Below are 27,386 nucleotides of genomic sequence, written 5' to 3' on the forward strand. Positions count from 1 at the left end.
CCCTTTCCCTGACCTTGTGCACTGCTTATTTTCACTTCCACAGCTGATGGATTTAAACTGGGGACCTTTGGTGCAAAGGCAGTGCTGTTTATTTTTATTCTGTGGCACTGTGTGAACATTAATTAGGACTGATAATAAGGAATGCAAACCTATTGGCACCCTTCTTGGCGGTTTCAGCAACAAATGCTGGCGTGTTGACAGCTCAGCTGTTGCTCCGTGCGTAAAAAGCACACACTAGCCAGTGAACATATTGAGGAAATAGGAAATATTTCAGTGATTCTTAAATGTGTCCATCCCTGTGTTTGAGCAGAAGTTTGCCATCTTGGCTGCTGTGTGCTGATGATATGGAAACATTAGTTATTTATGGGCAAAAGAAGGGCTGTTCTATTTGCGTTGTAGTAGTACAGTGTTCTAAATATTTGGGCAGCCCAAACACTGCTGGTGGCATGGTAACCAGATGAGCAAAACTTGGGATGTGAATGACACGGTGCTGGTATAATTGTAACAATAGGTTACCATCCAGAAAATACCTATGTGGTTAAAAATAATCAGGAGAATGGATATGCAGGCATTTCTGGAGGTAAGCTGAGCCCTGGCCAGTACTCTTTGAGAATCGTTGAGAGTCTCTCAGTTTTTGTCAGCGGCTCCTGTATGGAATGTGAGACTTAATTTCACAGGTAAATGGCTGTAGGTCCAGGCCCCTCATGAGGAAAATAGTATCAGCAAATCATCAGAACTCAGGATGTCATGTGGGGCCTTCCCAGGTCCTGGTAGTAGCTCTGATGCTGATCCCCACGTTATAACCTAGATGCTATTAGGAATATTATCACGTCTGGGTTAACCTGTGCTCTGGGATGGTCGGATCACTGTGCTAGCAAATCCAGAGAAGGAATATAAAGGTATAATACCCAGGGCTGGCTGTGGCTGTACTGGCAAGTGGAGACAGAAGGAGGTTTGGTGATGATGCAGCTGCTTCCCTGGCATATGACAGAGATTGCTAAGGGGGAACCAACAGTTCAGTTGCTTTAATATTCCCCTGATAATCAGGAAACTCCACATTGTGGGAAACTTTGTCCTCTTCCGTCTCATTTAATAGTAAACTTGAATAATGGAACCAAAACCAAACCCGTCTTATGTAATGTAATTATATAAATAAATACGTGAATAAATTCGGTTCCACAGATTAACTAGTGGTGATAGAGAGGGTTTCTCTCCTCCTTTTTGACTTTGTTCTCTTGATTCAGTTGAACATCCCCTTACAGTGCATCAGGAGTAGGAACAAATAACCTCAGTTACTTGTCTTTGCTGCAAAAGAAACAATTACAGCATTTACAGTTGCTCTTATGAGTCTTCCTTGGTGCATTTCCACATACTTTGTTGCCCTTCTCCTTTCCCCTCCTGCCTCTGCCCTGTCCCTGACCAGAAGCTCATGTAGCGGTCCAGATTGGGGATTGCTGTTGCTGCTGTGCCTAATAGGATTATAAGATTTTCAGCATTAATCCTTATCCTATTCTTTAGGCAGACTAACCTTTTACTAAGATTTTTGCCTCCTGTTGCACAATTAGTTGACTCTTCAGTGATTTCTTTACAGCTGCTGTTTTGTCCTTTTTCAAGGCGATTGTAATTGATGTAGACTTCCAGCGTGGAGCAGTGTAAGAATTGTTAGACTGTTGTGATTATTGGTTTAGTGCTGCAAGTGAGCTTTTCCTAATTCACTGATGAATGTCACTACTTCCTTGCTCTTCTTTATACCCTGAGGGTATGTGTTTGTTTTAGCCTAGACTATAGGAACACATTTCTGTAGCTTTAAACGTGGCAACTACTACATCAAACTCTGAGAGGTTTGCTGATCAGGATGTCTACTTCTGCTTTTGCACTAGGAGGGTAAAAGAGCCAAGGCTTTCCAGGGTACATAGCTCATTCAGAGGAGTTTTAAAAGATGGAAATGGGTGGGGAGTGGGTTGGCTGTGTTTGTAGCCTGGTTTCCTAAGGAAATAAGGCTTAATCAGTCTGTTTTTCCACTGCTGCTAACAGTTGCATCCACAAAGTGATTGTGGCTGAAATAGATGGATGGGTCAGAGAGGTCTCAGATATTAAGTTTTGACATTATTCATAAGAATTATATGCTGGAGAGGAGGTTGTATCATAGCAGTGTCTGCCAGGAGGTAAAAGCTGCAGTGTTAACTCCATAGGTAGGTGGTTAATGTGGCTCTCCAGCTGGCAGGCACCAGTCAGGCAGTCAATGCATGTACCATGGAAGCACGTGTAGCTTGTAGGTTGTAGCACGTGTCAGGGTCAGGTGGCAGTTGCAGGAGGGAACTGGAGGTCTTGCTCCAATATTGGGGATGTGTGAGAGAACATGAAGGTCTTGTGGTGTGGTTCAGAGAACATCAGGTAGAACTGGAGTGTTGCAGAGGGAGAGGAGGAACTGGTGAGTGACATGGTTGGAATTTGTGTGGTTTGGGCTGCTACCTCTCAAACTGTGGGCTGTCAGGATAACTGTCAGGGAACAGCTTGTTTTGGAGGTGATGGGGTGATATGCAACAGAGGAGCAAGAAGCACAGGAGCTCCAGGTTGTGGGAGAAGATATACAAGGAACAGCAGAGTAAGAAGCTGGTGGCACTACAGTCATTAAAGGAGAGAAGAGACTGAGGTGAGATGTGATAAAAGACCAAACCACCAGTAGTTAGGAGCAACATTTTTCAGGTACTGGAAGGCAAATGGAAGAATATTAGTTCAGCTTGGTAGCCTCTGTGTGCATGTGTGTGTGAGAGGCAGGGGGAAGAGGTTTAAACACTATTGCATCCAGGCAGGGTAGAGATCAGTAAAGCACAGGAGACTGGAAAGGAGGCTTGGGCAAGGAACGACTTACTGGCTTGGGCAGAGGGACAAAGAATCAGCCTTGCTTTTGTGTGTAGTGTGCAGGAGGAGGGATTTGGCGACAGTCTGAGCATGGGGATGAAGGAAGACAGGAATCAACAATAACTTTAATTACACAGGAAGCTTGGATGATAGGGAAGAGAGAAGTATTGTCTTCAGCAGGGGAGAAGGACTGAGGGAAGAGATTGACATGTATGTTTGAATTACATCAATTGTATTCAAGCCTGATCCAGAGCCCAGTGATGACTGGAATATGCCCATGTGCAGGTGTTTCTTTCCAAGACCCTGAATATGCTTTACAGAAATGACTGGGTGTCTTTTAACCTCTGGGTCCACCCTACAAATGGGAGATAAGTAACTCTAAGCCATATAGTAAGCTACAGCAATGACAAGACTGGGAGCCAACATTCCTTAAAACAGTTTTTGGTCGGGTAAACCATAGCAGTAATAAATGTCCATATATGCACACAATATGCTACAAAACAAATCAGTGAAACTCTCAGTCTCCAATTTAGGGAGAGCACATCACCTTATTAACTGTCTCTTGCTCTGCATATGCAAAAGCATTACAGAGTTTCCTTCCCTCACAGGATTTTTTTTCAAGTGTTTATTGTCTGCAACTAATTATTTTCCACTGATTCTGTAAACTTCTTCAGGATTCAGTTGCTTTCTGTTATCAGCACAAACTGAGGAAACAAGTATCAATCATTCAGTTATTTGCAGGAAATAAAAGCGTGAGATAGCAGCCAGCCTGGGCCAAGAAGGAAGGACAGAAATGTGGTACTTTTTATAAGCAGAGCCAAAAATGTTATTCCTGTGCTCGGCTGTTAGTTTCTGAATATTGTGGAGCTTTCTTCCTTTTGTGAGCTCAAACTTGTTTGGATTAGGTCCTGCTATCATTGTACTCAGAGGGAATATTTGTTGTTAGCTTCAGTGAGAACAGGATCAGGCTATTGTCTGTGTGTTCTTCCTTGCCTTAACGGGTGTTGCAGTTTGTCTTTAAGATACTGCAAGGGTCAAATATGCATTTTGTTTCCAGAATCTTTCTGAACATTTGTATCTAAAGCTTGCATATAGCACAGCCCCTATAGGTGAAAGAGGTTCAGAGCTGACGGGTTCTTGCAAAGCTTTTTGAAGCCAGTGTGAAGCCTCTGTATAATACTGAATCTCCTCACTCAGTGGCTGCTTTTCTGAAGTCTGCATTGTGCTTCAGGTTTTGCTAAGCTATGCTACAGTAAGCGTGATGAATAGCTGGCAAATTGTCTTCAGTCACTGCTTTGGAAATCAAGATGTGTGCTGGCTCACCCCATTCTTTCACAAATACCTTCTTGAGCTACGGGAAGTACAATGCTACACCATATCCCAGAATGTTAATTTTTAATGTTTTATGCGCATAATGGGCTCAACTGTAATTATGAGTCCCATGGCGCACAATCGCTGCTGGCAGGATGGGAAAAACAACTGTGGGTCCATGTGGCTCCACAATTAGGGATTGAAACATTGATCATTTCCATTCCCAAGAGCAGCAGAAACAGCTGTGTGAATTTAAGGCAAAAGCTCCAGTGGAAAGAGGTGTAGTTGCAAGGCAATAAACATTCCTCTGCAATCTATTAAATTCTGACTTTGCAGCATCATCCTGCTGCATTGAATAAAACTGACTGAAAACTGGGCAGGGAAAAGTGGTTTTGACAAGCTTATGCATATGTCCAGAATAATCAAAGTGAATAAGCAGCTAGGCAGTGATGCAGAGAGGATTTAATATAAAAAACACTCAACGTTTTTTTCTCAGTAGTGCTATTTTTAACTTACAGATCTTTATTTCTTTCTTACCTGAAATCTTGAAGCTGACAGTATCCCTTTCAGACTTGAAAATGCAAGGAAACGGTCTGAAAGAAGAGTAGAACTGGGATATTTTAAGCCTGATCTTCTTGGCATATCTTGGTGGGCAAATTCCTCCTCCTTTGATAAGCCCAAAAGGACTTTACAAAACAGTGCAGGGCTCTTCCCTTTAGCAGGTTCAATGTAAGATGAGGCTCCAGCATTCAAACCCTTGCGCCAGTAAAACTCAGATGCTGCTTTATCCTCTGCCAGCTTTTTACAGTATTGAATAGAGGTGGAAGGGATTTTAGACAAATGATTCTTATTTAGTCCTGCCCCTGAAAGCCATACTGCTATATTCCTGGTACCACAGTAGATTATTTGATATTAGACTTCTAATTTCCTTTTAAAAGTGTGGTGGCCTGTTCTGTTTGTTTTGTTTGTTTTGTTTTCTGCGTAACTCATAATGTACAGCTATGGAAACCATTGCAAAACCACTGCAAAAAGAAAGTCAGCCTGGATCCCTGCTCTTCATTCATGTCACTGGCAATAGTTTCTCTGAATTTAGTGATGCAAAATCACTCCTGCACTGTACTTAGTGCACTCCAGTTTAAATTATATCCTAACACTTTTTACTGGTGCAAGAAACACATTTAACAGACAGGATGATGGGAGGGAAATCTTTCTCTGTGACAGGAAATCAATTTAATCCATTTGTTGTTTGTTTGGTTTTTTTCCAGGCTTATATTTGGCACTCTTTACCCTGCATATTATTCTTACAAAGCCGTGAAATCAAAGGACATCAAAGAATATGTGAGTAATGGGGTTTGTGGCTGTGATGAAGGCTTTTGTTTTCTGGGATTGTTTCTCACCACATTTTAAAGGTGTTGCCTGTATTCTGGAAAAGCTCGTAAACCAGTGCAAGACTGGCCTGAAGGTGGTCTGTATGATTGCTAGGCACAAGTCTCAAATAAGGAGACTTGGGTTTGTGCTTCTGGCTCCTCTGCAGAGTTGATGTGCTCTTTGACAAATGTATGCTATTTCTCCAGTGGTGCGAGCTATATATGGTTGGCTTAAAAGGTGTTTGGCATCCAGAGCTTTGTGTGCCTTTCTTTGTTTCTGAAGAGCAGCATAAATCAAAGCCTTTTCAAAAAGCCTTGAAGCTGTAGCTGCTCATTCAAAACAAGGATCAGAGGAGGCAACTCAAAGCCCATATGACTGAATCCTCAGATAGAAACATCCTTCCTTGTGGAGCGACCTATTTACAGGCAGGTCTGGCAACTGAATGTGCTGTCTTGTCCTTTTGCTGAAAAATCTTCCCTGGACCCCAGTTTCTACATGCATATGGGGCCTTCGGGGAAAATGAAATGTGGGAGAATCAAAACCACTTGGATGCTGTTGGGGTCCTGTAGGATTTGTAGTGCCCTTTGCAACCTGAGCTCTGTTAACTTCACTGAATCCAGCTCAGCCTCCAGATCTTGACTCTTCAATCCTCTCAAGATCCCATTTTTCCCTCTGGGTAGCAGCATAGATGGCTATCCCATTAAGTCCCTAGTGCAAGTTCAAACTGGGACTCACTCTGGCTGCTGAGATTTTTCCTTTCAATCTGTCCTCTCCTTCAGATAATGGTTTTGGATATTTTGAGAATCCTAAGTGTTAAAGAATGCAGCAGATACTTGAGGCAAAATGTTCCTGAAGCCCTTGCACAGCTGTGCTTCTGAAGGTTTGTAACACCTTTCACTTGGAAATGCTGAAGACATGCCCTAGCATCCCCAAGCAGTGTCTGCAACTGATACTTAACATTTCCATCACCCTTTTCTGGAAAATTTTTTGTTGAAGGGTCCAATTCCTGTTGAAAATTCAGTTGCATAAGAACTTGCATCTGACACTTGGGGTCATGACCGAAATGTGCTAACAGCTGATCTAAGACCTGGTCTGCACTTAGAATTGTTTTTCAGTTTGACACACCAGTTGTAGCAAATGTGCCCATTAGGGGTCTGATTTAAAAAAAAAAAAAAAGTAATTTAGACTGACACAGTACCAACCCTTCAGGCACTGGTCAAATTTGATATCACTATAGTTTATTTTTATTTTGCTTGTTAATAGTAATTTTGATAATTGGTGTTCTAGATTGATCCAAGCCCATCCACACCAGGTCTTGGTTTGTGTTTAAAAGTTTTGCTGGCCTTAATGTCTTAACTGTCAGAACCATGCTGGCAGTGAGGCTTTGAGGGAGTTGCAGTTATGTAAAAAGTCTGGCAGAAGCTGCCCAGGGAAGACAATGCTCTCAGGCATTTGGCAGTGCCATTCCACTGCTGTAACACTAAATATAAATATACATGTAAATATATATATAGATAGATCCCAGGGGAGCAATTATATAGCTGGGTGACAGGTGCTCAGGGAATCATTTCAGTACCTGCAGGGAGATGGAGAGAGACTGCAGGTACTGTCCCCACTGCATCAGGGAAAAGATGGAACAAGCCACTTCAGAGCTGGTGAAATCCAGATTTACTTCAGCCTCCATCCTTCCTTCCCCAGAGCAGCACCTACCTGGTGTAGATAATCCCTCTTGTACTGCCTTCTTCCCAGACTTCCCTTATTCTCTTGCAGTTATCCCAACCTTAGGTAACATGGTCCAATTCTCTAATTATGGATTTTACTCCCTTAAGCTTTCTAACATTCTGGCAAAGTGTCTTAGGGATCTCCATTTTCAAATATAACTAATTAGAGAGCAATTTTCAGTTAAATTAACAACTTTTATATTACTGTCTGTTTTCCTTTGGAGAGACAGATTCTTGAAACTGTTTTACAATTTTACAATGGAAAAAAAATATTGAGGGGGAAGAAAAGTTTTATTTCTCATCTCCCGTACTTGGAAATTATTTCTTGTATCATCTATGCTGCAGAAGAGGAGCACCATGTCACTTGGTAAGAATCACTGGTAGTCCCAGTGGTGTGTGACAAATACATTGTTCCTTTCCAGCCCAAGAAGAACCAATACTGCATACATCAGAATAGTTTACCTGTGCTTTTAAATGCCATTTAGTGCTCACTCAACAAAAATTCCCAGATTCCTGAATTACTTGAGATACTACAGTTTCCTTGACCAAGTCACTGTCCCCAAAGACTCCTGCTGTGTCTGTCACTATCACCATGGAGGAGACTGTCCATAAATCACCCACCAAGCAGTCCACCCCACAGTGGAGTTGCCATAGTTTAACACAGTGACAGCACAGCACACGCTTTCACTACCAATATGAGGTAAAATGCCCTCACCTAAGCCCTAGGTAAGAGGCTTAAGCTAAAGGACTTGCCCTTGTCACTGCAGTGGGCTCAGGGTGGGGATCTGTGGAGGCACTGTCACTCAACTGATGCATGCTAATTCAATAAGTTGTGGTGAGTTGATTGTGCTTGTGAGCCCTGGATCCTGGGATGGGCAGCTCTACCTCTTTATCTCTTCCTGGCTAGTTTCCCCTGTCTGTAGATATTATGTAAGTCATTACTTTTTGTCTTAATTGCAATTTGGCCAACACCCCAGCATAGACCTTTGCTATTAAGATGAGCCAAGTGAGATTTTTAATTCCCTGTGTGATAAGGCTCTGGTCCTTAGCTGGCCAGTGGAGCTTCCTCTGCAGGACAGAGTCAGGCTGTTCTTTTCATGAGACCAATCCTGAAGGCCACGGTCTTCCTTTCCAGGGGCTTGTGTGGAAAACTGATGTCTGTTATGTGCTGAGGTGGGGGAAGTTCTGACATCTTCAAGTAATTGTTAAATACACAGCGGGGGGAAAAAAGAATCTTTTTTTTCTGTGAGAGCTATTCTGTGCATTTATGCCTGTATGAGATAGTTCAAGACCCTTAGGGGAAAATGACCCAGCTACTGTTTTTGTTTACCAGGTCAAATGGATGATGTACTGGATCATATTCGCACTCTTCACAACAGCAGAGACCTTCACGGATATCTTTCTTTGCTGGTGAGCACCAGATGGGAGAGGGTCTTGGGCATGAGATGGAAAGAAAATGGAAATTTTTACAAGGAGGAAGAAAGGAATGCAAGGGTGCACTTCCTCCTGAACGTGGGGTTAGCAGCTTCAGGTGGATAGAGATGTTTTGTCTGGAGGAACCATGCTTCCTTTCTCAGTGCTGTCATAGGAGAAGCAAGAAACAGGATGGAACTGCTCAGTGATATCTCATTAGTGAAAAATCGTAGCAGGAGTCTCAGTCCCCTGCCTGTCAGAGAGAGGCACAGCTGATTGCCGAGTTGGCTGCTTGCAGAGATCATCACATAAACGCCAGTCACTTTAGCTGCAGGCATAATTCTAGACATACCTAGCTGTGTCCTACAGTAAATACACACACTCTAGGGATCAGGCAGAAACAGCCCTGCAGCACAGGACTTTGTTTGTAGGTTGCTGTGTGGCTGGTTGTTCTTGGGATGTTTTACCAGGCTGGGTTTACAGTTTGATGGAGAATAGTGACAGTCCGTCCATACTGATCCAGTGAAAGGATCCCTGGTGACCTCTGTCAGAAGGAGAGCAGATAAATGCCCTGTTATCAGATTAAGTTTGGATGCTCAAGTTTGGAAATATTTGTTGCTTGGTTGCCCTTTTTAGTAAAGCCTTTCTAGTGGAAACCAGTGAGATCAGTAGACTTCAAGATGAAAATTTAACTGTAGTACATAGGCTTCACCTAAAGCCTGTTCCTGCGTAGTACTGCGTGCCTCTAGTGAGTTCTCCAGACAAAGGGAATCAGAGTACTTGGCAACATGTCAGCTCTGTTGAAATGGAGATAAAAGATGTTATTGTTTAACTAATTTGCATGCAGATCTACCTCCACTGAGTTCATCTGGAACTTTGTTTTTTTGGAGGATGTATTATGTGAGTCTCTTGGGAGGAATGACAGAGGGCTTGTCCAGCCTGTGAAATCGAGTATGATGGAGAGATTCTCAGCAAGGTGGAAGACCAACCTGGCAAATCCACGCTCGGAGAATAGTATCACAGAGGTCCATCAGGTTGGATCTGGATGCTGTATGGTCCAGCTGGTGCACAGCCATCACAGAACCTCTGGGCTGCTCTCGCTTGTCCCTGACTCAAAGGGTGGCATTGGTTCATCACACTGCTGGAAACATGTCTGCCATATGAGGATGCTGTTAGCTGGCCAGCTTTGAGCTCTGGGGTTTGTCCTCCAGAAAAGGAGGACAGAAAATCTCAAGAAGTCCCTGGCTTCTTGTTACAGCTAAAGCATCTTCTGCTGTTAGTGTCCTGCATATTTTGCAGTGCTACCTGAAAGCCGCAGTGTGGATCTTGCACCTTTATGTTGCATGTTACTTGGACAACGAAAGTTCTTGTGTTTCAGTTTCAGTTAGATAAGTGTTATCTTAAAAGCAGAAAGGCAGAGAGATGAAAGGTGCATAAATATATCTACTAAATACTCATTTGCTGGTTTGTTCTTTGCTCCCTCGTAATGAGTAGGGATGCTATGAAGGCAGCATCTGTGCTCTCTGCGTGGAGAAAGCTCCTCTTGCCACACAGCAGAGCATCTTCCAGAGCATTAAATAATGGCCTTGATACCTGAGTAAAGATTTACCCACATGCCTAGTTGAGATGTGTGCAAAGGTGAGTGAATGTGTTTAGGTCTTTGGATTCTTTGGTAAGTGAAAGCTGCCCTAAGCTAGGATGGCCAGTCCCTTCCTGTGCTGAGCATCTCTAATTAAGGGCAGTGGTTAAATTGGGAGAAGACATTAACAGCTCTTTTTCTTCTAGGTTTCCATTCTACTATGAACTCAAAATAGCTTTTGTAGCTTGGCTGCTGTCTCCGTACACAAAAGGCTCCAGCCTCCTTTACAGGAAATTTGTTCATCCAACACTGTCTTCAAAAGAAAAGGTAATCACAGTGCCTGGGTCCTCTCTGGGTGGAGCAGATCTACAGTGTGTTTACTCCAGTCTTCGTATCACTCATTTTCATTGAAGGACTGGGAGTTGCTGATTCTCTTCCTCTATCGTTTGATCATCTCCTTTTGGTTGGTGTTTTGGTTCGTGGTTGTTGTGTTTTTAAATACTGGCATCTGTTCAGCGTGCTCACACATATTAACTCATGTTTGGGCACTTGAGAAGTTGGGAGGGAGGGGGACAGAAATACCTCCTGAGCTGCTTTGCACATACTGGCTTAATATAGCTAGAGTGCTATGTTGTGGCTGGATATAACAGATAGAGAAATGAGGTCTGGCAGCCAGGGCTCCTGAACTTTGTTCCCAGCTCTGCCTAAAACATTGTGCAGCAATGAGACAAATAGCCAAGCCTGTCTGAAAGGGGCTTAGCAAGCACTTGTCTGGCTGAGAGACATATGGCATGCTAAAGTAAGGGGCATAGCATGTTGAGGTCCTGGATTGAGAAATGTCTTGCTTAAATTCATGATGCTAATTTGGGAGGGACACACATTACAGCTTGGATCATTTGCCTGCCTAGGAGATTCCTGTGGCTGTGAATGGGACGTTGTCAGGCAGATCCATTGGGCTCACGTGGATACATGGGCCAAGAAGAGCGATCAGTCACATATCGACATGCAGACTGCTAAGAAGTGAATAACTGTTTTCCACACTGGAAACTATGGAAGTGAAAGATCTCTGTTTAACCAGAGGCAGTGCATGAATAGTTGTACCTCAGTCCTGTCCAAGAAGGACAGTGAGGATCAGTCTGCTGTCTCTCTGCTTCCCAGGAACTTCTACTTATGCTTCTCACGTGTAGTGCTTGTGCCTTTTCAGTTGCCACCTCTTATCTACTAGGAATAAGGAGGGAATCACTGAACAGCCAGCAGCTTCTTGCAGCCTCCAGTCCCTACTAACCTAGCACATCCAGTAGCTGAATACTAAAAGTCATGGTCATCCATTATCATCCAGATCCATATCCGGAGGAAGGGAGGGTGAGGGCAGGAACTTTCACAACCATTTCATTGTATTTTGAGCAGCATTGAAGTCCAGAAGCTCTGGACCAAACAATTCCATGGGCACATTGAAGCCAGACACTGCAGTGATTTGCAGATATATCTCAGATACTTCTGAAACCACCAGCTGCAGCTGCCCAGTGTCATGGTTCCTTTTAACTATGGGGCAATCCAGTGGGCCTTTAGAGTCCATAGACTGCAAATGGCTCCTGACACACCCTGGTCCATTCTGCCCACGTGGATGTGTCTGTCTTCCTTCCAGGAACTGTTGGTGGTAGTTGTACTGTGCATGTGTATCCCAACTATGGGTCCCAATCTTCCATTTGCAAAATTTTTAAAAGAGTTCCCAAAGCCTGCAGTGGAAGTTACTGCTCCCCTGCAAACCCTTTCGCTTTGCAAACATTGGCTGTGAACTTCTCTCCAGCCAAGGTGGAGGAAATGGAGGATGTCTGCCTCCATAAAAGATGACCTGTCCCTGTCAACACTTTGAGGTTAGGAGCACTCTGAACTTGTCCTTCTTGTGCTTTTTTTTGTTTGTTTGTTTTGTTGTCTGCTGTGACAGGAGATCGATGACTGCCTCGTCCAGGCAAAAGACCGGAGCTACGATGCCCTTGTGCACTTTGGGAAGCGGGGGCTGAACGTCGCAGCCACGGCAGCCGTCATGGCAGCTTCAAAGGTAAAGGTGCGGGTCAGGATGGTGACTCATTAGCATCTCATCTGCATCCATCACCAACAGCAGCCACAGTGTGGAGGGGGAGATATGGTGAGGACAGGGATTCTCTCACTGATTTTGATCATGCCTCCCAATTTCCCATTCACCAGCCACACAGGTGCCTCTTGGGATGAAGACAGTAAGTGTGGTGCCTAGTAAACCTATAGGTGGTTGGAAATGAAGGATTAAGAGTAAGGTCTGCCTCAGGCCTCTGTTGAACTTCATATTTTCCTTCAGTACCCAGGTGACAGCTTTAGCAGTTTTGTTCATCACAACCTGTGCTCTTCATTTTCACTGTCAAAACATGAGCATGCTTCCATGAAAGATGCTGATGTTAGGTGAACACAGTTAACACCTTGGCAGAGAAATACTTTTTTTTTTTTTTCTGGTCGGCACCTTCTGCAGTGAAGGAAAAGCCCATCTGCAGCCCAGTTTGTCAATTGTGCTGAATTGTTGAGAAGTTTGGAGAATCTAGTGACCTATAATTTGGGTACTGACAGAAAGATCTGAAGTTCTTGAAGGCTAAAAGGTTGTCTGCAAGGCTTACACACCAGATACGTTATGTGTAATTCTCTGGAGCCATGTTTATGTAAGAGTGAATGGGAAGTGGTATTAGTTTCTTTTGGAGAACAAGTAGATACTGGATGAGTGGTCTCATCTGAGGAAGTGTATCCTGTACCCTGTTCCTGGCATGGAGCCAGAACCAGAAAATAGTTGTTATCTCTGTTTCTTTGCTTGCATAACTGCTGCAGTGACCTGATAACTGCATTTTGTGGTCCCACTCTCTGGCCATGGATTATCATGGTTTAGGGTAGATACACACAGTGATTATACCCTTGTATTTTGGGGGCAAGACTTTATAAAAGATATGGCTTTAATGCAGTCAGATACAACGCCTCTTGCAAAAGGACAGTAGAAACATATGGGCAAGGTGTGTACTGGTATTGGGAAAAACTTGTGAATAGGAGTTGAAGGAAATTATTTTTCTCTGTCAGATACTTTTCATAAGACTGTAGGCATGTCATTTTAGTATGTCTTGGCCTTACCTTCTGTAAAAATACATAATACATCCTTAGGAGGCCAGATACCATTAAGCCTGTGGAGCATGTTGAATGCAAGGTATTATAGAAGTAGGGAGCCTCTGGGGCATGCTATGGACATGCAGGATCACAAGGATGTGCAAAAGCTATTTCCTGTTCCAAATTAAAACCAAAAATTGCCTCCCTTTTCCCTGCCAAGCATTGTGTGGTCTGTGGCTCTCAGTCCTGGTCCGGTTTTTCTCCTGAACGATTGCTCTTTGCTGGGGGCACTCTGCTAACCCAGGAACTGCTAGCTAATTCAAAACCTGGACTGAAAACTGGGATAAACATGGAGCTAAGGCAAAGCTGTGTACAACATGCCCAATAAACAACATTTGTGTGATGCCTCTATGACATTTAACACTTTTGCTGCTGCTATGTAAGCCTGAAGAAGTCACACCATGGACATAAATAGGCTCTGGGAATGCCTGTTTTGCAGCACTACCTTTGCTCTGAGCCCCTTCCTACAAGGTGCTACAGACTTTCTGTTCTAGGGCTGTTTTTAGGACAGAGTGAGAAACTATGTGTGAATCCTGAAGGAACTCTGGCTTCTGTTTGGATAACTCCTGAATATGATAAGCTCAACAGTAGCTGGGACCCGCAGTGCCAACCTGTTCATCTCAGGGCTGCAACAGTGTCTTCATCAGCTCTTTGACCTGAATGAACAGTCAGCATCACGGTTTTTTTTCCCACTGTTCTGCTTTTCTGGTGTCTTTCTTAATCTCGCTGCCTTGAAAAGTGCTCCAGTGGCAATGGGAAGCTGGGTAGAAGGAAGAAGAGTCTCCAGGATACAATGAAGTCATTGTTTTGCATGAGTTAATGAAGCTCCCCATTCAGTGCTGGAAGAAAGCAAGTCTGTGCCTATTATTGTATGGCACATCTGCCAGCCTAACTTGAGAGAAAACAGTTAAGATATTGCAACCTGCAGATGGACCAGAAGGGTCTTTCCTGCACAGTACTTTGGGGAGGTGGAAAATTATCTGTTCATAAGGTAGAGAGGTTGTTACTGGATTGATTGACTGATTTTTGTAGACAAGGTAAGGACTGTTCATGTCTTTGTTTCAGCCTTGACATTTAAATTACTCTGAATATGTGAGGAAAAGTAGGACTCCTGGCTTCCTTCACCATTTCACATGTGGCCTCCAGCAAGTCACTTGCTTCTGTGTCCCTCAGGGGGCAGATCCAAGAGACAGGGTGAGCTGATCTGACATCTCTCCTCCTCCAAAATGTAGTAACACTCCTGCTCCTAGTGGGTTACTGTGCACCAGCTCTTTGGGCCTCAGAAAGTTAATCCAGAAGGAGAATACTGTTTTCAAGCTCACAAATATATCTGATGAGTGCCTGAGCCAGCACAAGGGAAGAGACAGAAGGGAAGAGTATGGTCAGAGGAAAGAAAGATCTTCCCTTCCTGGTCATGGGAAGCAGACAGATTAGTTCTGCTGCTCATGGAACCACACCCTTAATACATTTACACTCTTCATGGTGTAATAGTCAGGAATGGTTAAAGCAGCTTCTGTGCCTTGCCCTTCTCAGAGTGGTTTTGTTGTCTTTTGGGCAGGAAGAGCTGAATGGCTGATATACAGCCTGATGTGTGGCAGTACCGAAGTGCTGAGCTGGGTTTCCTCAGGTATTCAGGGTGTGATGGGTCGGGTGTGAATGTGTCTCCATTTAGCTGTCCCTGCTGCTGTGAAGGGAGCTGTTTCCAGGAGAGGAGTGATACAAGCAGGTACAGGTGGTAACAGCTCCTGTTGCCCTGATTTTCAGCTGCTGTTAAATGTATGGCAACGCCCTTACTTGCTCAATTGAGAAAGGGGGTAGAAGAGAGCTAGATTATCCTGCATGAAAGAAGTTTAAATGACTAATTATCTGGAAAACACTTTGAGCTGACAGATGCCAGACAAGACTGCTGTGCTGTCCTTAGGGGGAAGTTTCCAGGGAGGGAGGAAAGAGAATACTATTTCTAAGGCTTATCTTGGCTTTCCCAATGCCAAATTTTAAGGCTATCCAACTAGCCTGTGATGAGTGTAGATGGGAAACTGAGCCCTGAACAGGGTCATTGGGTTTCAGCCTTTAATGGATTGTGTTAAAATCAGAACCTATAGAGATGACCATATATTGAGAAGCACTGAGCTTCTGCAGCTCCCATGGAAAACATGGCTTTTACCAGAAAGTGAATGTGAGGATCTGTCTTATTTCCTGCATCACTTGGAGTAATGGGTGGGAAAAGATGCTTTTGTATTAAGAAATGGACCCTCAGACTTTGCAAGTCAGCATCTTCTGGTGGCAAATACACAGTGAAATGTTGGGCTGAAAGTGTACTCTTTACAGACCTGTTTTCAGTAAATTAGGTTAAATCTGAAGGCTCCTGTTCTTGGAGACATGTCTGCCACTGTGCATAGCCCTGTCCTCTCCTCTCTGAACATGGTAACTGATCTTCTTGTGCTTCCACAGGAACCATCATGATCTTTTGTCTCTGGTGATAAAATCTTTGGGCAAGGCCCACCTTTTTATCCCTGTGCAGCACAATGCAGCTAGCTCTCTGATTACTGTTTGTATGTGACAGGCTGCTACTTAATGTATTTACCACAGGCTAAAATGCTGCAAGCTGTGCTTTCCTTATCTCTGATCCCCTGGCCCTTTCCCCTTTCTATCTTAAATAGCCTACAGTTTTAGTTAGCCAAGTGCAGTCTTGTCTCCCTTACCCTTTCTCCTGTTCCCTTCCCCTGCTCTGTTTTGTTTTGAAGCCACAGTTGTGCTAACACTGGCACAAACCTGTGCCAATTCATTTTACGGGCTGAGGAGCTGTCAGTGTCCCAAGTACCCGGAGTCTGCCCAGCCGACTCACTTGAGTGTTCTCTCTCTCCAGAGAGTCTATTTTTGATGCTCTCTAAGCAGATAGAGCATTGGATATCTGGTCTTATTACTCCTGCTAAGTGCTCAACACAGACCTCTTCCCTGCCCCCAGCAGCTTGTGTCCCCACCAAGGAACATAATCTCATTTGGGGCTCTGTAATCCTGTCCTCATTGCTTGGTCATTCTGTCACACACTGTGACTTTGAAGTGGGTCAGTCCGAAGTGGCAGGATTAGATGACTGGACAGTAAATCCTGCTGCTCTTTCTGTGTTTTCAATTAGTTCCAACTAGTTCAGCCATTCCTGCTCCCAAAGGGCCCAGAGCAGTGACTGCCACCTTCTTTCCAGCTCACCTCGAGGGAGGAGAGGAGAAGCAGAAAAGGACCCTGCTTTTGGGTCACAGCAGAGGGGGAGCAGCAGCAAGACTGCTGCAGCCCTGGTAGTGGGGCAGGTGCAAGGCTTCAGCCAGGCAGTGGAGCTGTCAGATGGAGGCTTTGGCATAAATGGCTTTTTATTGGCACCAGTTGGATTTCTAATGTAAGTGGCTGGGACATGTGTGTGGCTACAGTGAGAAGAGGTACCTCTGGCTTGGAGGCAGCACCAGCCTCCTCCAGCAAACTTGTGTGTGATCCCTTCTGTCACCATGCTCCCAGTGCTTTCTCATTCTCTGCCTGTCACCCTGAGCCTCCTTGCCACCTCCTGCCTTGCCTTGTTCCCAATCCCCAACCCTTCTGCTCCCTGCTTCTTTTCCCAAGACCCAGACCTGATGTTGCCTCCTCTGTCTCTACAACTCTCCCATCACCAGTTTCACGCTCTCTTCCAGCTCTCTGACCCTGTCCTTCAAGCTCTTGGGTTTCCCAGATCCTGTTTGTATGTATCCTTATTCCTCATCCTCAACAAACCAATTCTGCCAAACAGGACAATGTCTTTCCCCACCCCCAAAACAAACCTTGCTCCCAACCACCTAACCATTCCCAGGCTGCAGCCTCAATTCTGCTCTTCAAAGGAGAGCTGCAGAAAACATCCCACAGCCAACAGATCATTGTAACTCAGAGGTTTCTGATAATGTACCTTCCTCTGTCCTCCTGTGTGTAGGACAGGGGCTGTGCAGGGTGGCTGGTGCTGGAGCCAGTTTTGTGCCCCTTGGTGCAGCCCGCCTGTAGGAAGGGGAGTGGGGCACAGCGTGCTGCTGGCAGTGGGTGTAGTGCCTTGGCAGGAGATGATAAATGAGGTGGAGGGAGCAGGCATGCATGACTGGTGTCGATGAAAAGCCCATTTGTGCCTAATATGTCTGAGAAACAGTCCAGGAGCCTTTCATGCGTGGGGAAATATGGCTTGTGGTGCTGCCAGAGCTAGAAATCGCTCTGGTTTATTGGTTAAAAGGGCCAGGCATGCATATGAAGGTGGGAGGATTTAATTATGCTCATCTACCTCCTAAATGCCTAGGAGTGCAGTGTCAGCAATTCCCAAACTGCTTCAGCTCACAAGCACCTGTCTGGTCCAACAGTGTCACTTCCAGTTCCACCGTTGGGCTCACTACCATGTGGGGAGTTGCAGATCTGTTAGTTTAGGGTCCCTTAGCCCAAGAAATTTATTGGGAAGTTTTCCAGTGTATTTGATGTTTTTTTTTAACCAGGACACTGGTTTGGGTTTGGTTTGGTTTTTTTTGTTTGTTTTGGTTTTTTGTTTTGTTTTGTTTTGTTTGTTTGTTTGTTTTTACCAGGAAATGCTGGTGGTCATTTACATTTTATCTTCTCCAGTCTAACAGCATCTTTTTATTAATTTCTACGATCTGGCTGGTATAGCCAGTACAACTGCCTGGAAGTCAATATTTAGATTCCTAATTTTCCATGAGAATTGAGACCTATTCACTATTGGGATTTTGGAGCAAAAACTTGTACAGGAAAGAGGTGCTGCTTTTTGTGGCATGACAGTGAGGAACTGCACTTCTGCTTGAATTGGGAAAGAGTGAGACAGGGGGTGGGGACCATCCTTCCCTTTAAGAGACTGGATAAAGCCTCTTTGTAATGATTAGATCCCACTGCTCAGAGGGAAAGTGTTTCTTTGCTTGCCAAACGTATCAGAGGACAGTTCTGACCAATCTTAGTACTGTATCTGTAATGGCCACAGCTGCAAAAGTCGGGGTGATTTAGAGTATGCAGTTTGAGAAAACTTTGGGGACCCTTTAGCATTATCTCAGAAGAGCTGAGCATGCTGCTTTTGAAAGTAGCTTCCTTTAAAGGATCTCCATTTGGGATCCAAAATCAAAGATCTCATGGCTGAGCTATGTTATACCAATAAAGATGAACAAGAAATGGTTTTCTTGAAACATAGGGTAGTGTGCCACTGACCACAGTGTTTTGTGAACTGTTCCTGTCATGGTGTGACATACCTTTCATTTTTAAGTCTTTGAGAATCTTTTTCTCTGAAATCAATTAAAATGTGGCACTGTTTGAGCTACAATCCAGGTAGCTGTTTCCAGTTTATCTCTTTTGTTGGTGTCTCAAGAAGCAGACAATAGACAGTGAATGCACAGGACAGCAGAACCAAACAACAGATTTATACAGAGAGACCTGGCTGGAAGAGACAATAACAAACAGTTCCCAGGAGAGGAAATGAACTGCACAAACAAAAAGAGTGGCTGAAATTGTTTCCACCATCAACATTAACATCAGCTGGTTTCCCGTTGAGTCTTCAGTACTGTCTGACATCTCCAAACTAGATAGCTCTTCCAGGCTGGGCACAACATGCAGGCCCTGGCCATCAGGATATTGCTTGTAAGTTGTTTTCGTTCGTATGGCAGCATAAGCAATTTTCTTCTTCACTCAGGCCTGTGCTCGGAGCATAAAGCCGATGGTTTTGGTCTTAGCAAGGCCTGCCTGCAGCCAGGCGTGATATGCTTCTGCATGCAAACTTGCACTCATTGCCCTGAGTAATTCCCCAGCATCACCCTACTTCTCAGAAGACCTGTCTGTCACCAGGACTAAAAAGACTGCCATGTGTCCATCACCTAATCCTGTGCCTAAATTAGTCATAAAAGTACTCTGTTCTTAATGATCTTAAGTCTGGATTACAGAGATGGCCAGACACTAGGGGTTTCTCCAGCGGGAAGCATCAATCAAGTGCAAGAAGTGGAGTGACAGCCCATTGTGTTTGTAATTTGCTTTACTCTTCAAACACGCTTGCTAGGTAACATCCTGTCAGCCGGGGTTATGGAGTGGTTTCTCCATCTCTCTGGGAAAGCTGAGGAAGGGAGAACCTACATTCAAATGTGTAGCCCACAGGTGGGTGTCTCTGCTTTTTCTGTGTATGTGAGTCCCTGCGTATCGGTGCCCAGTGTCATGCTCATGTCTCGCCTCAATTACTTATGCTTCAAATAGACCTTATTCTCAAAGCTTTTATGTGTTGCCACAATAGCTCTCTTTTTTCCCTTGCTAGGTCTCTCAGCTACTTCATTTACACTTGTATTTGGACCAGAAAAAAGGGCAGGTAATCTGCTGAGTGCTTATACTAACTCCTAACTAACGTCTGCCTCCCCATTAGACTAGTTTGAACTGTTTTCAGCTGAGATTGGTCTGAGGCCAGATGCTGTCTGCTCCACTTCCAGTGGGTAGATCCTGCGTGCTGAGCTTTAAAAGCCTGTCTTTGATCTCATCAGCAAAATGCCTTCCAAGTCCTCTGCTGGCAATCAGAGAGACTCCAGCAGCCAGGCAGGGAGCTCTCTATGTGGAAAATCCATCTAACTCAGGTTATTGCTACTGCATTGGCCAAGCTGCTGTGTTTGCTGTTGTTTTCTCGCTGGTGGATAAAGGAGCTTCTCTTCCACTACTGTGATCCCATTAGGATGTTTGGGGTTGCAGTGGAGCTAGTGAGGCTGACATTTGTCTCAGAAGCGAAGATGCATCTCTGTGAGCATTTTCTAATAGGTGTGATTGGGGAAGTTCTGCTGACACCATAGCAATAACTGACATCCTAGGAACATGCACTACACCTTGTAGTGAATATCTGCAGGATGGAGGCCGTAACATGTGCATGCAGACATGTCTGCTAGCGTGGAGGAGAACTGCTAACCAAAGTTACAGCAAAGAGAGGAGAGAACATTAACAGGTTTAGTATTGTGCTGGAAGTGTGGTGAGCGTGACTTAGTGTTCTCTTGCCTGTCCGTTAACTACTGATCCTAAGATCCAAAAGGCCAGAAGGTGCCATCCTGCATTAACACTGATTGTATTAAAATCTTCTTTTTATGACTTAACATTTTTTGGTCCCCTATTTGTGTCACTTTACCATGCTGTGTTATAGTTTCCACAGCTGCAAAATGGAGTTTGTAGGTATTAGAGGTGTTCTGAAGCCTAAATAATGTCTACAGAATTCTTTCAGATTGTCAGACTGAAAGTCTAAACACTAGACACTATTATTTTCTTATATTTAGATCATATTTAGTGAGACTGTTAATCTAAAAATCTCTGTTTTATATATGTGCCTAATTTTATTTACCTAGAGCCTACGTAAAGTTACCTACCTATGTGGAATATTTTTAATGAATAATTCCATTGCATGTAAACCCATTTTTTCCAGACTCCTAAATCCATCTCCCTCTAAAAAGTTTTACTTCAAATGTGAATGCAGAGATTAATTATCAAGAGGTAAAGTAATTAAGACAATTCCAGCTATTTCTGATGGAGTACCTGTCAAATACTGACTTCAAGTTTTGGAATGGATCAAGATTTTTTTTATCCTTCCAAGCACATATTGGTTGCATCAGTGTTTGTGCTCTGGGCCCACAAAGGTTAATGTTTGTTTCTGGAGATGATGATGTCTGCAACATTTAGAGGCAGGTATTATGCAGGTTGACTGGCTTTGGAAGCTCAATATTTTGATACTGTTTTGTCCTACTCTTAAAGCAAAAATAAGGAGAGAATGTGGTAGATATGGGTAAGGTATGCCTATGCTACAACTGTAGTTTTGACCAAAGCAGGTAGATGTACATAAATTATTTTTAGATTAGTTACTATGCCACACGGATGGAAGTTTTAACTTCCCTTAGAATCATAGATAAGCTTCTGCAGCTTAAATGTCCATATCTTGATGGGTGATGCCTTAATAGCATTGATAGTGTCATGAATCTAAATAAGGTTGATACCAAGTGGTAGCAGTTGCTGGGGGATGGTATTACTGTGTCCTTTTTAGTATTTGTCTTTTGTCCTATTCAGTAACACTGAGCCCTGCCTCAGCCTGGTCCTTCTCTGCCCCTGTAATGAGAGAACTGTCCCATGTATGAACCTAATGAGGTTGGTGGATCCTGGGAGAAGAAGAGGCAAAGGAAGCCTGAAGAGCTCTGCTTTCAGCTTGGGCTGTACCTTCACCTGTGGGGTGAACTTTCTTAGGGCCAAGAAGATCGGATGACTTTGGGAGCAGGTATAATACTGAGCAGGGAACAGACACCTGCTCCCACTTGTTGCCACCAAAACCTCAGTATCTAGCAAAATCACTGTCTACTGGATCAGAAGTGCCATGCTTACTGGGACAGTCTGTGTCCTAGGAGAAGCTGGATGAGGTAGAAGTTGAGTCTAGGCAGGCAGTCTTGTGCCCAGAGAGAGTAAGGCTCAGTCTTCCAGCATTACTTCATACTTGTGTCCTCTTCCAGGGATTGAAGCCCCAAAATACCAGTCCCACGCTGCCAGCACAATCATCCTGACAGGGCAGTTGCTGTTCAGTGAGGGAGAAGAGAGAGAAATGGTGTCATCCACAGCCCTTCCAGTCCCCATTTTCAAAAGGCTGTATAATACCATCACGTTGTTTTGCTGTTGAGACACTGAAGGGCTGTTACCACAGCTACTGTCATGCTATTACTGCTGCCATGCTCTCTAGGATAAAACTAGCCCAGATCTGTGTGGACATGCTGCAAACATGTCTCTGGCTTGCAGCGTAGACATAGCTTCAGGACCTGGATCTTCTCTCTGTGCAGACACATAGTGTGCTCAAATTCCTGGGACATCTCCCATGTCTGTAGCAGTTGGAAGAGCATCAGCATGATCACGGCCAAGATGGTAAACAAAAATCCCCCAAACAGCTGCTCTTCATCTTCTACATGATTGTTTTAACCAAACACAGCCCAAGATGTGTGCTGTGCTAAATCTCTTCTGGTGTGAAATAAAGATATTAACTTGTTTTTTGTTAATGAATGGTAAATCTTATTGTGGAATAATAAGAGTTACAGCTGAGTAAAGTCTTGCTAAAATGCATAACTACAGCAGTGCAAACCCTCACAGTGCTGGCTTTTCAAATGTTTGTGTTTTCATATAGAGCAGCTGCTTATCTGACAGGGAAATTAAGGTTGGTAACATTTTCCATTTTACTCTGAAACCATCCTGATTCTGTCATAACTGTAATTTATGTCATGTTTCTATTTGGGGTCAGGTAGAAATGTGATAACTGGAAAAGAATTGTCAGTGTTATGTTGTGCCCTAGGAGCAATTAAATCAAGTCTCTCTACAAAGACTAAAGGTGCAAAAGTTTGAAAGAAAAGAAATGGAAGGGAAGTCAGCAGGCTTTCAGGTGTGTTCAGTGTCCTCACTCTGCCTAAGCCTTTGCTCTTCCTGCCATTTCTGAGATTTGGACAAACTATTTCATGGAGCAGTAGTAACAATAATATTTTGCTGTTATCTGTGTGATTAACAACTTTTATCTTTGCTGTTATAAACTCAGATTAAATTTAAAGCGAAAATCGAGACAACTATTTTAAATTTTTCTTCCTGGAGAAGGCCAAAGTTGTTAGCACAGCTGCCATGACTGGGTGTTTAAAGCTGTGGTTGTGTATTATATTCTAATATAACAGACCCACAGATGACAGGCACATATCAGGCCCTTGTTTCAAAGCTCCTTTTGGGGCCTTTGATCATTATATGCTGCTATATCACAAGTTGCAATGCAAGAATATTAATATATCTTCTTCATTTTCAATGCAAAAGGGTGCGTTAGTGTCATCTTGCCTGCTAGGTTGGTCTGACGGATGAATCTTGTCTCTAATCTGACTCATGTCCACACACATAAATCACACCGTGGAATGAAATGGTATTTGGGTTAGCTGGCTGAGCAGAGCAGCTGGGAGGAGGTTAAAAGCTTGAGCAGCGCTGACACTTGAGCTGGTGGGACTACAGCACTCAGGTTACAGCAGCTCATCAACTGCCAACCCTCTGGCTTTGCTGGTCTAGGCATTCTGCAACAGCAAAATACTATTTAGTGGTCTGATTGCTCTCAGCTTGCTCTCACTAGGGATCTGTCTGTTGTAGTCAGACTGCAGGGTAGGATGTCTTGTGTAAGCTTTAAATCAGCTACAGAGAAGAGGGCGGCTGTGCAGGAATTCAGTGCAAGCTACAAAAGCCATCCAGAACTGCACTGCACTGAGCTCTGGGCGGCTGAGATCACACCCAGCTAACCAGCTGTGCAAGGAAGTTTCAGTGTCCCAGCCCAGTGGCAGCTGCAGCAGTAGACTGAAGAGTAAATGTACCTTAGACTGACCTAGGAGGAATAACAAGATGCCTCTTGGAGTGAGAACATATCCCAGTGTGGTTCAGCCACTGGCAGGAGTAGCCAAAATTCAGGCATCAACTCTTGTGGCAGGTTGGAGAGTGAGATGGCAGAGGTGAAATTTTAACAATAGATCAGTTCTCGGGACTCCACTGCTAAGCATACAAAATGAGCAAAATGAAGTGTTTTGGTATACCAGCAAAAAAGCCCCATCCATTTAAAATACTTCACAAAATAGAACAGGCTGGTGGGAAAGAGCAAAATAAGTCTGGAAGAAGAGTGTGGTGGGTGTGTGGACACTTCTCTGTAGCTGTCTGCAGAAAAGCTAAATGCAAAATGCTGCCAAACACAACATACACAGAGAGATCTTAAGAAACCACAGGTTCAGTAAAACGAAGGAAAAAAAAAAAAATCCCAGTGCAGCTTCCTGGCTAGCTCCACCAGGTGACTCTGCCTCACAAAGGACAGTTCAAATTTATTTTTCTTAGCTGATGCATATTTCTACTGATGATGCTTTGGGACAGCACTGAAGAAGTTATCATCATGTGCTGTTTGCTTCTTGCTGCTGCAGAAAAGTGCTGCAGTCCAGGATGTATAGCCTACCTGTATAGCTAATTTGATATGCTATGGAGTTGAGGAGGAAGTTTGAACCCCTTTTTCTTGTATAAAAAGCTTCAGGCTAAAAAGTTGGGAGACTACTGATCTAGCCGTTTTCTTGAATGTAGAAAGTACAGGGTGTCAGTGACTGCAGTTATAAGCACATGATGCCTTGTCTACTCACAGTCCCTAAAAATAAGGTGCTAAGGAATTTATATGGGTTAGAGGCATTGATTTTCCACTACTCTGCATGTGAAATTTCTAAAGTGATGTTGGTAAATTAGTACTTGTAGGTAAATTAATACGTTGCCTTCCCGGTGTATTAATGCCAGTGCACTAGGGGACAGGCAGTGTTGCCTAACTGCTTCAGCAAAGAAGGTTCTTGGTCTTTGCCTCTGATGATAGGTGGTCAGGATGAGTCCCTTCTCCGTGCCAGGCCAGCACCAGAGTGTACTCTGCAGTGGCCCCTCACCTGCACCCTGGTTTTGTGGCCAGAATACTCAAATCTGTTGCCCAGAAGGGAGCAGTGACCTATTCTGGTCCAGCCCCAACCTAGAGGCCTCTGCAGTGGTCACGCTATGCTTCCACTTATGTACTGCTTTGACAAATATAAGTCTAAGTGAAAACGGTGTGTGAATTGCTACCATGTGCCTTATCTGTTTTGTTAAACAGGACAATATTTGCTGTTGTTTGCCACCTTTCTGATTTCCCCTCACTCAAAGCATCCATTGATGATTTTTTTTTTTCCTGATTTACACTAGCAGAAATAATTTTAGAATCAGGCTCTGTGTATTTATTTCAGTATTCTTTCAAGACTATATATGCTATGAAGTTTCTTTCAGACCCTCCCTCCCTCAACAAAATGTTAAAATTTAGATGTACTTCTTAACAGTTATGCTATTTGTATTCTGAATGTCACTTAATGTAGCCAGCAGAGAAGGATAGATAGGTTCTGTATTGATTGTATTTTCTGTCATTCTTACTTTAAGTGAGTGGTGCAGTATGAGGGTTACAGAATTCAGAAGGAGGTATACTTATAGTCAACTTTTTGACGGGATGTAGTTTTAATTAAAAGCATTTTTTAACCAGCACATCCTATATGAAGAACAGCTACATTCCTTTCACCAAGGAATGTGTTGCTTGATTGAGAACTAGTCTAAAAAGAAAGAAAAATATTGTGTTAGTTTTTTTCTTCCTTAAACTGCATGGAAAAGCACTGGAATATTTCTTTGCATTTAACAATAACTTTTTGTTACTTTAAAATTTCAAATTTCTGTGCTCTGGAAATTCTCTCTATGACTGAGAATGGCTGGGTGAATATCATCGTAGATTATTAACCTTAAAAGTCAGTTATTTTGGTGCAGACCATTTAATTGTGTTTCTGAAGCCAAGCTCCTATTTGTTCAGATCCCAGTGAAGAAGATTACCTACTAGAAAGATACAGCAACATCCTGCTCCTTTAGATGTGGCCAAGCCTGCTCTGAGTTCAAAGGACTTCATTGAAGAATCAGAGATGCTCACCATCAAAAGTCTGAATGATTTTGTGCGTAGAACCACTCCAAAAGGAAGAGCAAAGAGCAGGAAATTGTCTTTAACTTATTTTTGTCCTCTCTAGGTTACTGGACCAGGCAATTTTTTCTCCTCTTATTGTCCTGATGGATTTCAATGAGCAAAGGAGAAGAAAGGCTCAAAATACACTGTTGGATCTAACTTTTATATGTGTTATTTGCTTGCTTGTTTAACTAGGGACAGGGGGCCCTGTCTGAGAGACTAAGGAGCTTTAGCATGCAGGATCTCTCGACGATTCGTGGAGACAGCAGCAGCACTGTTCCTCCTTCGGTCACTGTACGAACAAGTAGCAAACAGAGTCAGCCAAAAACATCGAGAAGTGCATCGGAAGGCACTGGCAGCTCAGGTAGGTGCCAGCATTATTTTCAGTATTGTGTTGTCTGGAATATCACAGAGTTGAATGAAGTCATGCAGTTGGCAGGAATATATAGAAACAGACATTGCAGGCAGCACATACCAGAATTCACAGGACACAGACATGCTGTTGAGTCTCTTGGCACTTAGGAGAGAGGACACTATCATCACTTGATGGTTACTATTCCTGGCTGGTACCAAGGATGGGACTCAAGCATGCAAAGGAGCCAGCATCAATCCTTGCAATTTGAGCTGAAAGGTGAAGCTCTGGACTGGGGGCTGCAAGCCATGGTGAGTTTTCAATGAGAGGAGCTAATGGAAGTGCAAAAAGAGGGGATAAGAATGCACAGTAGTGGGCGAGGGTCATTATTATCATCAGAGCCACTATATGGTGATACAACCTCTCTCATGTCATCTAAACGTAAGTGCAAGTTCTAATGGATATCTGGCTTGAATTAGGCCCACTTGTGCTTCTTCTAAACTGTACGGTAGCTGTTACAACACTTGACAGTTATACTTTCTGAACTTTATCACTGATGAATCCTACTGAGAAATAAAACCCATATAAAGCACTCCTAGAAGCAGAGACCAAGGGTCTGACAGCTGTTTGTGATACGAAGGATGTCTGCATAAGCACTGTTATGGAAAACAAGTCTCTCTGAAGGGCAGTGGTTTGTTTTCAAATTCTGAAAGAACAAAGGGAAGAAACATTGCCCTGGGAATAAGGATCCATTCCTGAGGCTTTAGTTACAGACATTTATTTCAAGCTTGGTTAAAGAAATCTTTGTGGGCCTGGATCCAAAGCATTTAGTTGGAGATAGCTTTGCAGCTTAGATCTCAAGAATTGAGACATGGGGGTTTATCCCAAGCAGGGGGTTCCAGATGGTTTCTGGGATTCCCAAACACCACCAAAGATCATGCAACTTGACTGCTGTGATGAGAAGCCACAAAAAGTTGCAGGCGTGTTGCACTTGGTGGCTTGTGAAACATATGCTGGCAAGTTTGAAATTTAGCAGTTTCAGCTTGTGTGTATTGAGGTCTGTACAAACATTCACTGTG

At 43.6% G+C, this 27,386-nt stretch overlaps 1 protein-coding gene across 2 annotated transcripts in view; it reads left to right on the plus strand.

Moving 5' to 3' along the window:
- REEP1 (receptor accessory protein 1) overlaps window positions 1-27,386 on the plus strand; it is a 72,638-nt gene that overhangs the window by 23,785 nt on the left and 21,467 nt on the right. Inside the window, exons 3-7 of one of the 2 annotated variants that reach the window (XM_026846596.1) lie at window positions 5,439-5,511; window positions 8,596-8,672; window positions 10,461-10,581; window positions 12,200-12,319; window positions 26,151-26,319. In XM_026846596.1, coding sequence (XP_026702397.1) covers window positions 5,439-5,511; window positions 8,596-8,672; window positions 10,461-10,581; window positions 12,200-12,319; window positions 26,151-26,319 — 560 coding nt within the window. The remainder of the gene's footprint in view (window positions 1-5,438; window positions 5,512-8,595; window positions 8,673-10,460; window positions 10,582-12,199; window positions 12,320-26,150; window positions 26,320-27,386) is intronic. The other variant, XM_026846597.1, reaches the window with a different exon arrangement.

Source organism: Athene cunicularia (assembly GCF_003259725.1).
Source record: "Athene cunicularia isolate RWA chromosome 4 unlocalized genomic scaffold, athCun1 chr4_part1, whole genome shotgun sequence".
NCBI classification, from domain to species: domain Eukaryota; kingdom Metazoa; phylum Chordata; class Aves; order Strigiformes; family Strigidae; genus Athene; species Athene cunicularia.